The sequence below is a fragment of the Eretmochelys imbricata genome, chromosome 20 (assembly GCF_965152235.1).
Source record: "Eretmochelys imbricata isolate rEreImb1 chromosome 20, rEreImb1.hap1, whole genome shotgun sequence".
NCBI classification, from domain to species: domain Eukaryota; kingdom Metazoa; phylum Chordata; order Testudines; family Cheloniidae; genus Eretmochelys; species Eretmochelys imbricata.
Genome location: NC_135591.1, coordinates 18274736 through 18289307, shown reverse-complemented (window position 1 = coordinate 18289307; position 14572 = coordinate 18274736). Strand labels below are relative to the sequence as shown.

Sequence of the window (14572 nt, the reverse complement as noted above, 5' to 3'; positions counted from 1 at the left end):
TCTCAGCTGTCACTTAAAAGAAGAAATACGTTTCTAACCCTCCTGGTTGCAGAGAAAAGCTTGAAAGCATGTCCCAAGTGCGATCTAACGCCTCAAAAGCTAGGAGGGAAAGAAAAAGCAACCAAAGTTTACTATTTAAAAAAAAATACTCATGATTTTTTATGTGATCTCGTGATTTTGGGAGCGGGGGGACTGACTTGTGATTTTTGCATGTTTGGGGTTGGCATTACTGCAGGCCGTTGAGCCTGATTCTGTTCTCACGCCAGTATAAATCAGGAATAACTCCCCTATAGTCAGTGGCACTGTAGCAGTGAAAACAGAATCAGTCCCTTTCATGCTAAAACAACTTATTTTAACTTTTAAAGAAGCAACAAGAAAGAACAAAAACAAAGTCTCTGGGAGAGAGAGAGCGCACAGTGTTTGTGTATCTATCTATATAATAAGATTCCAGGACTGTCACTCTGAGGTTGTACCACTCTGAAGCCTAGAACGTCTGTTGCGTCTGTGTGAAGTGATGGAAGCAGCTATATAGGCAAGAGAAGGGCTCTTCTTAGTTACAATATCACCAGGTTCAATTACCACTGGGATTTGCAGTCTGTTACCAGCCAATTTTTAAATCCCCAGCCATTCTGAAGGTACAAGCCTGGTGTACAACTCCAGTAAGGCATGTGGCATGCCAAGAGTCCTAGACCATTGTGATATCAGACACAACTCAACCAACCAATCACCACCTTTACTCTACAACTAATTTGCATGCAGTAATTTCATTGGTTGTTTGGATTACTTGGCCCAATTGCCACACGCGTGCAATGGCACAGGCTTTCAGCTACTAGTTTCATCTGTAACAAGCTACAGCTGCTCGGAACAGAATGGCTGCTCCCTCTGCAGGGAAAGTTAAGAGACCAGAGCTATGTAGAGCTGGAAGGGATCTCAAGGAGTCATCTAGTCCATCCCATGCACTGAGGCAGGAGTAAGTATGCCTAGACTATCCCTAAGAGCTGACCCAGAACTCTTAGAAATGGAAAGGTGCAATGCGGAGAAAACAAAGGTGCAAGAGTTTCAAGCTACTTTCGCTGGTGTAAATCTGGAGTTATTCCAGGTGTGACATTACACCCCATATTCTTCAGAGAAATATTGTTATTATATGATTATAGCATAACTAAGATGTGTTTTATGCAAGATGGGACTTGTGAGATATCATTGGAACGGTTATGATTTACTGAATATGATTATCCCATTTCTATTCATGTATCATTTTTGTGTCTTAAGTTAGGAATATTGACCCTACATCTGTACTACAAAAGTGTTTGCACCCGGAGAACACCCACCAGGCAAAATGCAATCAGTCTGGCTGGCTAGCTGGATACAAGTCAATAGACTGCTAGGGAGAACAATAAGACTTTGAAGAGGGTAATCTCCCATCTTCCTAGGATGCTGCAAATGGACTTCCTTTGTGTGAGTAATGGCTGAAGGGTCATGTGATTAAGTCACCTGATACTAGACTCCATAATAAAATTTGTCCTTTTCCACTGTCCGGGGGTGGGAATCACACTGGAAGACAAAGGATTCCCACCATATGTAAAACCTATTTAAGGCAGGGAAGTGCGATAATCAGGGTCGGTTCTTCACTGAAGCTTCGCCCAAGATGACTGCTGTAAACATCTAAGACTGATCTGGGAAGAAAGGACTGACCAGGCTAGGCAGAGGGTGTCTAGCCTGTAAAAGAAATACCTGGAGTTTTAAGCTGCATGCAAGAGCAGCTTGCCTTCAAGAAACTCTGCAATCTGCCTAAAACAACATTTAGGGTGAGAAATTAGTGCTTGTAACCAGTTTCTTTAGTATCTGAGCTGATATTGCGTTTTTGTTTTGTTTGCTGGGTAATCTGTTTTGATCTGTTTCCTATCCCTTATAACCACTTAAAATCTTTTGTAGTTAATAAACTTGTTTTTGTTTTCTCTAAAACCAGTTTGTGGAATTCATAACTGGGGAGCAAAAAGCTGTGCATATCGTCCTCCACGTTGAGAGAGGGGGCAAATTTCATGAGCTTATGCTGTACAGTTGTCTGTGCAGTGCAAGACAGTACAATTTTGGGTTTACATGCCAGAAGGGATGTGCACGTGAGTGCTGGGAAATTCCTTAGCTGAAGCCTTCCTATGCAGCTGATTTCAGTGTCTGTCTTCCTGCAGCTGGGCATGTCCCTTCCTGTGTGTGTGCTGGAGGAGACTTGAGAGGGCCTGGCTCATCAGGACAGTGTAAGGGAGCCCAGGCTGGTGGAAAAGCCGGGCACAGTGGTACCCCAATACATCAGGTGGCACCCTGGAGGGGGGAGCAACCCATCATACCAGTTTTACCCCAGAGCGAATGAGATAAGAATCTGGCCTACAGCCTTTAAGATCTGCAGAAACCTAAGTAGATAGGGCTTTATACATCTAAATCAACACCTCGAACTGCACTTGGCACCACTTTGGAACACCCCGTGAATAAAACACTTGGCTTTGCACTTATTGCTGATGCTCACCAGATTCTGTCAAAACGGTGACAGAGATGTAGAGCGAATGGCCAACCAGTTCATGCAGGTTGGCAAACTGAGCCTGCAGCATCTGTCTCGTCAGTGTTGCTTCCCCGTCTCCATCTTCTATCTAGAAAGGGAGAGAGAGTTTCATGACCTCACCCACAGAGTTTCCCAGGAGGCATGAATCCCTCCCCCAGCCCTCCAGCCAAGAACACGAATTACCGAGATTCTCTTGAGAGACTGCGGGATACTCCTCTTCTCATCATCCATCTTCACCCCAAAGAGGACAAAAGCAGTGCCATCTAGTTTTTTCCCATATAGGTACCTGGAGGAGATAAGGATGGGTAAGAGAAGCCAAAAGGAAACCTATTGCTGAATATTATGGCCCTATGCCACCATTCTCCTCTATAGGCCCAGCTCCTTGGTCGGTCTGTATCTCCCATGATCCACCATGGTAAGGAGAAGTGGACCATCATGGCTATGGTGCATCATGGGAGTTTAAGTCCAGCTAGCAAGCCCAGCCCATGGTGAAGAACGGAAGAATGAAGCACCTGAATGGAAAGCCCCATGAGGCACCACACCAGCATTTCTGAATCACAAGGTTTTCAGCCAATTTTTTTTTCTCCATTTTTGAACATTGGGTTTTTGGATGAAAAAAGAAATTAGAATTTCCCATGGAAAATGGAGACTCTTCACGGGAAAAAAAAAAAACATTTAGTGGAAAACATTCCCAAAGTGATGCAAGACTTAGGTTTCTTTCTGCACTAAAACCTATCTTTGTTACCCCAGTCAGCTGATCCCTTCCACCCACCTCGCAGTGATAGAAACCCTGAAGTCTTCATTGCCATCGATGTAGAAAAACTTCTCAGCCGGCTCCAATATGACTTCGAAACTCGGCAACACTGGAGAAACGAGAGGGGAAGAGGAGAACATTGAGCTTGTAGGAGAGGGTGGGTTGCCAACAAAGCCTAGCCGAATGGAGAGTCTGCTCCAAGATGGTGTCAGGAGAGTAGAGACAGACCCACTCCCTGAGCCTGGGCCCAGTGGGTGCTGGATTCTTACCGTACTCCTTAACATCAAATTGCGCACTGAAGGTCTGCTGAGGGGAGTCTTCATACCTGGCCGTGATCTTCCAGGTTCCCAGACTGGAGGAAGGAAATAAGAGGGAACACTGAATGCACTTAACACGCACATTTCGCAAGGCCCACCTGGCTCACTTGTTTCTCCGGTAATTTTATCGGCCCCATAAGCTAAATCTAAGCCATACGTGGAACTCAAGCCGTCTTGAGGGAACCACAGGGAATCTCATACAAGGCATTTTTTTCTGCACCTTGAGGATTGCATGAACCAGAACTAGAGGTAGGTACTTGGAACAAAACATTTGATCCACAATCCCCTCAACCTTTGCCGAGCAAGGTTTGGGAAGTTTCGATCTAAACTTTGTGGCCAGCACTTGTTTCTACAGTCTGCATGAACCAAAACCCTAAATCCAAACACCCCCAAACTTAAGGAGACTCCGATCCATACCAAAATCAGGTCCCTCACTCACCAGCTCACTGACATAATTTTCAGAGTAGTTGAACATTCATAAATCCGACTGAATGGGAGGTTGGGTGCTCAGCACTTTTGAAAAACAGGCCAATAGGACCTGATCCTGCCTGCACATACTCTGGAATAAATCAGGAGTAATGGAAAGGAAGTCAGTGCAGGTTCATTCTGGTGACTGTGTGGACTTTTTTATCGATACGTGTCATTGATTTCACTGTGCACACGCATACCAACAAAAACACATTTCCATCGATAATATCGAAATTTAGAGATAGGCAAAGCAAGAAAAACACGGCATAAGAACTTACTACAGTTTGATTTAAGGCTTTATACTTGCCGTATTTGGACATATGATGTTGACAATTTGTGTTTTAATGGCTATAAAGCTTTCGCTTTTTTGAATCTCAGTGTCTACTGTCATTAAATAATTATTATCAGACCCCACCACCGTGGTCTGGCCCCCATGTTTTCCCCCACCTGTGAAATTTAAATGGCTAAAACTCAGAATGGGGGACGATAAAAACCCATAATTTCGTTTTGCATAACTGAGCATTTGAAGTGATCAAAACTGAAAAAAAGGCTTACAAATAAACATGATTATCCATCGAAACGATAAGAAATACAAATCAAATTATGCCAAGACTGGGTATGTGGCAGGAGAGTTTGTTTTCTCCACGTCACTTGGAAATGCCTGTAGGAGATGATCTAGCTGATGGGCCACACACAGTAACTAGCTCCACATCATCTCTTCTGCTTCTCTGCCCAACTCCTGCAAAGCTCTGCTCTGTCCAGGCATAGTAACATCAGGGCAATCTACCTGACAATCTCCGGCAAGTTGTGGTTCAGGGAGAAGATGCCTGATTTCAAGGGGGCGGAGATGGGAATCTGCTTGACAATAATGGACTCAGGGGTCTGAAAAGTAAACAAGTTAAGAGTTTAGGGAGAAAAATGCTGTCAATTGCTCTTAACAGCATCATCTGCCACATTTACATTCCTGGGCCAGTGGACGGTTCTCCATACTTCCAACAATAGCATGTAACAATCTGGATTCCACTGGTTGGTTTGAATTTCTTAACAAGCCAGAGACCCTGGAAAAACCGACAAATCTCTCCTGACCTTCTGAGATAGCTCAGCGAGGCCACCAAAGAACTCAAGGAAGCAGCTGGGAAGACTGAAGAGCCTCCACGGCAGAATCTTGCAGATGCCAGGCTTAACCCTGAGCTTTCTGCAAACCTTGGAGCTGCCCAAAGGGCTGGGTCACTCTGCCAACCACAGCTGCTCCCCATCTCAAGGCCCCAGCTGGTTATGCTGCTGCTCAGGGCAGAGTGTCAAAGAAAGGGGAAACTGAGTCAAAGAGGAACTGAAGGGACAGGCGTGTTTTCTCCCCTCCCAGCTGGCTGAGGTGAGGGAACCCCCTGGGAATTATTGCCCAGGGCTTTGCAGCTGAGTTACTTTATTTTATGGATCATAAAACCCAGTGGAAAGGGCCTTAAGAGGACTAACGCCTGTAGCTCTAATCCCTTTTCCTGCCACCACTTTACACGTCCTTCAAAGGGCTCTTTGCAGTGTCTCCTTGTCTTCAGCCTTCCCAGACAATCACCTGCTTGGCTCTTCCCGAAGAACTCCATGCAACTTTCCTCAAGGGTTAACACCGCTGCAGAACCACGGGACTTCCCGCGAGAGCTGCCTGGCTGCTGCCCCTGCAAACTTCGTAACCTCCCTCATGACTGGAGGAGAATTTGCACACCAGAGGTTTGCAAGGAGGGACCTCAGGCAATCATTTGATTTTCTCCCGGCTGTACCATGTTGCTGCTACATGCAGGGGTTGTATGCAGCCTCCTCAGACACATTAAATTGCTGCACGTTACCCAGACAAGTGGCTAAACCCACCTATCCCCCCACGGGCTCACTCAGAACAGCGACCTCACCTCAAACTCCATGATAACTGTTTTGGTCACTGGTTCTAGTTTGTGACCCACGGTGAAGATCCGACAGAGGACTGAGAAAATAAAGAGAGAAGAGAGGGACGTTGTTAACTGATAAACACCTTGGCCCAGATCCTCAAAGCTACTTAGGTGTCTAAGTCTAATTGAAAACAACGGAAGTTCAGTGCCTAACTCTATGGAGGATCTGAGCCATCAGCCCCCATCAGGGGTTGTTTCACAATAGCCTCTTTCTAAAGTCGGAGATCTCCATGGCTTTTTTCTTTAGGGCGTTGTCTTGCTTTTCTCCCCTGTCCCTAAGTACCAGGTGGGAGGGCTTTGTCATTGCAGGGACCTGTCCTGCTCTGAATGAGCTGGGATTAGCAGCCCCTATTTCACACAGGCTTTGGACGGCTGTCAGATGGGGGCATGTATCTCAGTACAAGATGGAGCTGAACCAGTCACTGGGATTTGAAAAGTTCCATCGCCCATTCTCAATCCCATGGCCCACCCAGTCTTTCGGTATCTAACACTCAATGGGACATCCCAACGGGGACGATGGTGAAGGGTGAAATATTGCAAATTGGTGGTGGCAAAGTCTCTGCTCCAACTGTCCTCCATCTTCAGCCAGACAACAAGCAAAGCCATATGCACAGGATGGACCCCGCAGCGCTGCTGTAGATATGGCATGACATCAGCAGCTCCCACCCCTTCCCATTAGAAGAAACCAGGGGAAGGCAGTACCTGTAGACCCAGGTGTATAGATGGTTTTATCCGTCTGGATAAAGATGTATCCACTGTGGAAATGGACCAGAACCACTTTCTCCAGGGTTTGCCGAGGAAACTTAGCCTGGACCACAACATACTGGTTTTGTCTGGAATCTTTCTTTATCTCTTTGGTGGGAACCTGCATGAGAAGAAGAGCATGGATAAGTTCTTCCTGCTTTTACTCACCACCACAAGGGATGCTCTACGCAAAAGACCTTTGCAGTGTTAACGATGCTTAGGTTATACATGGAAAGAATCCATAAGAAATCATGGCCTTTTACTAACCTGCTCTACATGCAGTTCCTCCAGCAGCTTACACAGCTGCCAGAAGATGGTGGGTCTCCTCATTGGGGAATGCCCCAGGTGGAGGGGGATTCCCAGGATGACACAGAGTCAGCGTAGGTCACCACCAGTGAGTCAGGCCAGACCACTTGGACAGCCCTGTACCCATTATCCCATCGCCTCCTGTTATATGGAATGTTTGTGAACCAAAGGGAATCCCATGGGTGCCCTGCTGAAGTCAGTTCTACTGCACTGATGTGCTCCCGACTATTCCTACTGTCCTCCCCTAAAACTGTAACATCTTAGAGACCTTCCCTCTGTCCCTCAACTCTCCATTCCTGGCCAGGACTTTGGATCAAGTCAAAACGAGAATCCTGCTCCACCAGGGAACCCCACCCAGAAATGGTGCTGTGCCTAGCGCAGATTAGGGACAGGATTTGGCAAGCTCTGAGCAAGTTTCCCAGGCAGTGCAAACACGAGCCCTAGTGCGTATGGTTATGTACCTGACCACACAACCTCGGTGCATTGAATGAAGTAGCTCCCAAGTCAGCTGAGACACAAATAATTGGCTTTGACGTGTCAACAGGAATTAAGACCAAGGTATTCACCAAAACTCTTGTGACTTTAACCATTTCATTGTCATCTTTTTTTTTAATTTGCAATGGAAAATGCCAAAAAATAAACAAAATCATGTCATTTGCATGTTTTGTTCAATACAGGTTCTTGTACCGCCCCCACCACTGCAATACCTGAGTATCTCCCAGCCATGCATTAAGCAACGGAATTAATATCTGTCCAGTGTGATTTGCTGTTAGATCTCACTGTGATTCAGTTTATCTATTTAAGTTATTATATGGCCCCTATTACCGTGTCAGTATATTATTACCCAGTATATTATTACCTCACAGCATGTCCCCTCCTGCCCCCCAGCAAAAGAAAGAAGCGCTATTATCAATATTTCACAGATGGGAAAACTGAGGCACAGAGCAACTAAGTGACTTACCCAAGAACTCAGAGAGAGTCTGTGACACAGCTAGAAATCAAACCCAGGTCTTCTGAGTCCTAGGCTAGCACCCTAACCACTCGAACATCCTTCCTCTCAACTTTTTCTTCTACCTCCTAATTTGGAGCACCTAGGATCACCAGATAGCAAGTATGAAAAATCGGGACAGGGGGTGGAGGGTAATAGGAGCCTATATAAGAAAAAGCCCCAAATATCAGGACTTTCTCTATAAAAACAGGACATCTGGTCACCCTAGGGGCACCTCAGTTTTTAGGTCCCCAACAAGAGACCCCCACTGTACTTATCTAACTAGTTAGCTATACGTCCCCCATCACAAATAGATTCATAGATGTTTAACATGATCAGCTAGCTCGTTTGACCTCCTGTATAACTAGGGCCCAACCAAATTCATAGTCTATTCTGGTCACTTTCATGGACCTAGGATTTGAAAATTAGTCAATTTCATGTTCTGGGATGTTTACATCTGAAATTTCAGGGTGTTGTAACTGGGAGGATCCTGACCCAAAAGGGATTCATGGGGGGGGTCACAAACCTGTTGTAGGGGGGTCATGGGTTTGCCACCCTCACTTCTGCACTGCCCTCAGCTTCCTGCAGCCGCAGGAGGTTCCCAGAGGTGGAGGTGGGTCTGATCTCCCCTGTGCTTCTGAGAGCGCCCCAGCCAGGGGCTCCTAGCTGCTCGTCTCCGCGGGGCTGGGAAGGGACAGGACAGACATGAGTCTGTTCTCCCCCAGAGAGCAGCTGTGCCAGGTAACAGTAAGTCCTGTCCCTCCCCAGCCCTGGGGGGACTAACAGCTGGAGCCAGGGGCATGGTAGGAGCCCCCGGCTGGGACACCCCCCAGCCCAGCCCCTTCTCCTCCCCTCCAATAGCTAGATTTCACAGAGGAGGTCTGATTTCATGGTCCATGATGCATTTTTCACGACTGTGAATTTGGTAGGGCCCTATGTATAACACAGGCCATAGACTTTGACCCAGCATTTCAAACTCATAACTTCGTGCTGGGCTAGAGTCTTTTGGAACGACATCCAACCTGGACGGGGTCTGAACGTCTCGGTATTGCAGAGTTGGGGAACCAAAATACTGGAGGCTCCTAAAATGAGTGGTTTCAGAGTAACAGCCGTGTTAGTCTGTATTCGCAAAAAGAAAAGGAGTACTTGTGGCACCTTAGAGACTAACCAATTTATTTGAGCATGAGCTTTCGTGAGCTACAGCTCACTTCATCGGATGCATCCGATGAAGTGAGCTGTAGCTCACGAAAGCTCATGCTCAAATAAATTGGTTAGTCTCTAAAATGAGTGGGACACTGTTGAAAATTATACCCTTTGTTTCACTGGATGACCTGAGCCTGGGGTTTTACCCACCTTTATTATGGCTGTGCCCATCATCCCATTCACAGGATTGAGGTCGGTTCGGACCTGGTATAAGACATGTTTCTTATGTGGGAAGTCATGCATGGTAACTGTAACCGTGATTGGGGCATTGAGGCCATGGGCTTCCACCACGACCTTCTCTTCACTCTCCACCCGCAGGACATTGGGCGTGATCAGGGAGTAGCTGTGAATGGCAAAAAGGTCGATGTGATTAATTCAGTCAGTATTTAAAACCCCACTGGTTGCGATTCCCACATCCCGAAGGAGGTTTTATACCAGGCTTGTTACCACGGTTTATAATTTATTATTTGCTTTACAGCAGCATCTCAAAATCCCAACAGCGACTGACGCACAGTAAAAAACACAGAGTAAGAGACAGCTCCTGCCCCTAGGGGTATGTCTACACAGCCACTGGGAGGCGTGACTCCCAATTTGGGTAGACTTAGGGCTTGTCTACACTACAGGCTTTACTCGCTGTAGATAATGCACCATCCATTCCTCCATCAACCGAGCCCCATCTACACCGGCAGTTAGGTTGGCTTAACTACACTGCTGCTTAAATCCCTGGGCAATGTAGCTAGGTTGACGTAAATGTTAAATGTAGACCCGGGCATACAGGTGTTAGCTCTGATTGAGCTGGTGTCTAAAAATTGCAGCAGGGCCACAGTATTCGGGGCCCAAGGTGCACGAAGACAAAGTGCACTAAGGAACTGTTAGTACACATTAACAGTGTCCACACAGACAGTTAGTGTGCAGTGGGCTAGTGTGGGGTAGATTTACACTTCAGTTTGCTGTGAACTAACTCTTCATGGAGACAAGCCCTTCCAAGTCCAGTTGACTTTGCCCCTAAATCACCTAGGCTGTCTGGAAAATCTCCCCTCAGGCAATGGAGTTAAATCAGGGTTGCCGTTTTCCAGGTGAAATAACTGACTGATTACATCACCCACGGTGTTGTGAATTCACAAGGAAGTAGGCCTGGGGGGAAATAAAAAGTTTTGCTAAATGTCAGCCAAGTTGTCTGTATGTCACTCCAGTAGGAAGGGTGACAGATGATTGGACTTGAGTTTTTCATACCAGATAAAGATCATACGCACACACATGTAGGCGAAAAGTTCAGGACATGATGTGCTCCCGTCCCTATGGAAAACTGCTGTGAGTGGATGTGTGTCCCCCGGCCTAATCCTGTCATAAAAGACATTGCTGTTGTCACTTTTCTGAAATGGGGTGCCCAGCTGTACACCGATACAGTCGGGGATGCTCTTCCCTGTAAGTCAGTGCTGACCCCAATGCCCCGGCATGGTGCTGGGGGTGCTGCATTGCAACGAGCAAGGTGGTGGCTCGGCAGGGGGTGCTCTCTTCCAACTCTATGCTGATCCTGCTGCCCCAGTTGGAGGCTAGTGCTGTGCTGGTGGGGGCAGGCCCGGTTTAACCCACGTGTACTCAGTGCTCTTGCACTGGGCCCCCCATCTCTGGGGGTGCCTGTCCACCCGGTGGGGGAGAGGGGAGGGAACAAAGCCTGTCAGATTATTTGTTTTGGCCCATCACAGTCCACTTTCAGGTGGGCGAGCCGATGGTGCCAGGACTAGGATGGGAACTGAGGCCCCACCCCCGCCAGTGCACTATGGTGACAGCCAATGAGCTGGAGCAGGGAGCCAGGCCAGCCCCATGGGACAGGAGCCACCATGTGGGGTGACTGGGGCGTGGGTTCACTCTCCAACCTTCCTAGGTCCTCCCACCCCCTAGGGGTAGGACCCAACCCTCGCCCCCCGCCCGGTCACACGCTCACCCACCATTTCCATAGTGCACACAGGGCCCCAGAATTTTTTAATCTGGCACTGTGGGGGGTCTCAGCAGGGGGCGCTCTCCCCTGGCAGTCCCTGCTGACCCCAATGCCCCAGTGCGGTGCTAGGGGGTGCTGTGCTGCAGGGAGCAGGGTAGGGGGCTCAGCAGGGGGCGCTCTCCCCTAGCAATCAGTGCTGACCCCAATGCCCCAGTGTGGTGCTACGGGGCGCTGTACTGCAGGAAGAAGGGTGCGGGCTCGGTAGAAGGAGCTCTCCCTTCTGAGCTCGTGCTGACTCCAGTGTCCCTGGGAGAGAGCGATGCTGTGTCCTCCTGCATTCCATCAACTGCGCTCATATGGTTTGCACGGCCTGACCCTTCCTAGAGAGGAGCATGCTGCGCTGGGGAGTCGTCGAGCATGGGCCACGTTTACTGCTCATCGCTTCCTCAGGCAATACCAGGAGCATCTAAGCAGGGCATCCGCTTGGTACCAGCCATGCACCAGAGCGCTGTCAAAATGGACCAGGTAGGCCCCTGATGTTCCTTCTAGAAATCCTAGAGACACAGGTCAGGGTTGAGACCCGGAGTGAGCGCTGCATGGTGGCTACCAAATCTCCTCTCTCCCTCCTGGGGGAACCCAGCCTCCTCCTTTCCTGAAAGTAGGCCCAGGGTCAGAAACAGGTTTCATAAATCTCTGGAACCCTTTGGGGAAAGCTGCAACGAGGTCTGCACATCTGGCCTGCAGCCCACCGTGGTGCATTCCCAGTGGGGTCACCCTGCAAAACCCAAACCCCCATCCGGACGTCTGTCTATCACCCCGAAGTCTGGCGTCCGGGTGGCAGCCCCTCCCGCCTCATGGGGAGGGTGGGGACCCGACACAGGCTCCGTATGTGAGTAGGGTCATCCTGACAGATCAAAGCATCTCTCATGCAGCTGCTGGCTACTCACTGGCTCAGCAGGCCCCTGAGGTAGGATGAACCTTTAAGCAGCTCCATCCCTGCAGTTCTGAAGGGAGACATCCCTCGGAGTTTCCTTCTGTCTCCCGCTCAGTGTCACGTCCATCGTTTGGCCTGACCACAGGGGGCGGCACCAAATCAAATCAAACTACCTGTTCCTGCTTCCTCCCTTTTATCGCTGCCACCCCCTTGCACCATGATCCCTTCCCAGCTTTAGAGCCAAGCACATGGGCTATTGGTCTGGCTTGGGGCTGTTCATCGGGCCACCCCAGCACAGACATGAACAGGCCGGGAGGCAGTAACCATGCCAGGCAGCCAGTCAGTCAAATGGACAACAGAAGCTTAGCCCCGGGGTCACACTCAAAGTACTCGCCAGGCATAGATCTCGCAGCACTTTACAGTGTCGTGATCCCCCTTTCACAGAGGAGGGAGAGGCCGGCACAGAAAAGGGGAGGGACTTCCTTAAGGTCACACAGCCAGTCAGTGACTCAGCTGGGAATAGAGCCCAGCAGTTTTGACTCCAAGTCACACCCCCCGGCTCTAACCACTAGACATCATCCCCCTCCTAGAACCCAGGCGTCTCCAGGATATCCCCCCTGTGAGAGCATCAGGTAGAACCAAGGAGCTCCGACTCCCATTCCCATCTTCTGGCCCCTGAGGCACATTCCCTCCAACAGCTGGAAATAGAACCCAGGAGTCCTGACTCCCAGTGCAGCGCCCAAGCGGTGGACCACTGTGCTTCGGAAGCCCACCAGCCCCTTGGAAGTGAACTGGGTTCTGGTCTGCCTCATGCACCATAAGCAATTCCCTTAGCCAGTGGAGTTACTCCAGTGTAACTAACTACCCGTTGAAGTCTGTGGAGTTACTCCAGATTTGCACCAGTACACACTGAAAATAGAATTTATTCCCACTGGGTGTCTTGTGGATGTAGAAACTGAGCAAGGAGTTCAAAATATGGCCCTGTAGAAGCTGATTCTGGTTTCTTTTAGGGCCTGATCCAAAGCCCACTGGAGCCAAGGGAAAGACAATCCAACTTATTTCAGTGCATTTCAGGGAGGTGCAACCCCATTGTTTTCAATGGAATTACTCCTTGTCTATACCTGATTCACTTAGATCAAGTGAGGCACAAAATCCAGTTTATACTTTTTTAAAAATTCCGTCTTCTGAATCCCAAAATTAGCCTTGGAACTGAGCGAGGGAGAAGAGGCTTGGACCAGGTGAGGAAGAGAATTTCTGCAGCCTGTTCCCACTCCACACACAGTAGCAGAGAAGAGAGGAAAACTGAGCTTTGTTTCCATTGGGAGCCATTTAACAAACCCTGGTTAATATCCTCATCACTGTGGCAGAAGCGCGGGGGTACTTACAGTTGGCTGTGAGAAACAGCCGGGAAGTAGAAAGCAAACACGGCCACCAGGTAGAGAGCAGAGCCCCCCATGGTGAGGACAGGAGGGTGAGGAGAAGTAGCTCCTCCTGGGCTATTTATCCTCAGAGTTGCCTGTAAGATGAGCCCTTGTGCAAACAGCTGGGCGGGTTAGTCAGTGACCAGGAGGAGCCCAGGAAACGGGAAAAGTTCAGAACAAAAGATGTTTTCTTCACTCCCTTGACACAAGGGTTTAGTTGTCTTTCCAAGGGCTGGAGTTGGAATTAGGGACCTGAGGCTGGGCTTGTGTTTACTCCATGCCAAGGTGCTAGCCACAGATCAGAATGGTGGGGCGCTGATCAATACCACAGTTCAGGCCTAGCATGGAGAATTGGGGCTGGAAGTCAGGACTCCTGGGTTCTGCTCCCAGCTGTGAATGAGGAATAGGTTCAAGTGTGTTAAAGCAGTCGGGGCTGGGAGTCAGGACGCTTGGGTTATATTCCTGGCTCTAGGAGGGGAGTGGGATCTACTGGGTTACAACGAGGGGGCAGGCTGAGAATCAGGACTCCTGGATTCTGTTCCTGGATCTCCCTTTTGACCCTCTTTTACCTTGGGCAAGTCCTGGGATGTTTCAGTAGGGAAAGCGGTCCCAGTCCTCAAGGGAGCCCCAGAAGGGTCTATCCCATTCTCTTGGATTGTAAAACCTCTGGGGCAGAAACTGTCTCTTAGGCCAGGACTCCTCTACACTCGATTAGGGAATCTACGCTGCTGATAGCAATGGTGGGAGTGCTAATAAAGACAGGGCACCGGCATGTTTGACCACCCATCATCTACACCTGCTTTGTATGTTTGCACAGCACCTAGCACAAAGAAGGCCTTTGGGTGCTACTGCCAGGTAACATAAAAGTGATGAAAGGAAATAATAATGTGGAATTAGCCTCCAGAACTCATTGCCACGTGAGAGGTAATGTCCCCCCGGGCAGGCTATAATTGTCCACAGTAGAGTTTCTTGCACCTGTCTCTGAAATGTCTGGTAATAGCCATGCTTGGAGA

The 14572-nt window shown here is 48.8% G+C and overlaps 1 protein-coding gene across 1 annotated transcript in view; it reads right to left on the bottom strand.

Annotated features, from left to right (window-relative positions):
- The window catches only part of LOC144277513 (complement C3-like), a 53413-nt gene extending 39819 nt beyond the window's left edge, over positions 1-13594 (bottom strand). Inside the window, exons 1-9 of the mRNA XM_077838333.1 lie at positions 13524-13594; positions 9416-9608; positions 6727-6889; positions 5989-6059; positions 4878-4972; positions 3575-3657; positions 3324-3414; positions 2735-2837; positions 2519-2639 (exon numbers count right to left, since the gene is read on the bottom strand). Of these exons, the coding sequence (XP_077694459.1) occupies positions 2519-2639; positions 2735-2837; positions 3324-3414; positions 3575-3657; positions 4878-4972; positions 5989-6059; positions 6727-6889; positions 9416-9608; positions 13524-13594 (991 nt within the window). The remainder of the gene's footprint in view (positions 1-2518; positions 2640-2734; positions 2838-3323; positions 3415-3574; positions 3658-4877; positions 4973-5988; positions 6060-6726; positions 6890-9415; positions 9609-13523) is intronic.
- Positions 13595-14572: the final 978 nt, after the last annotated feature.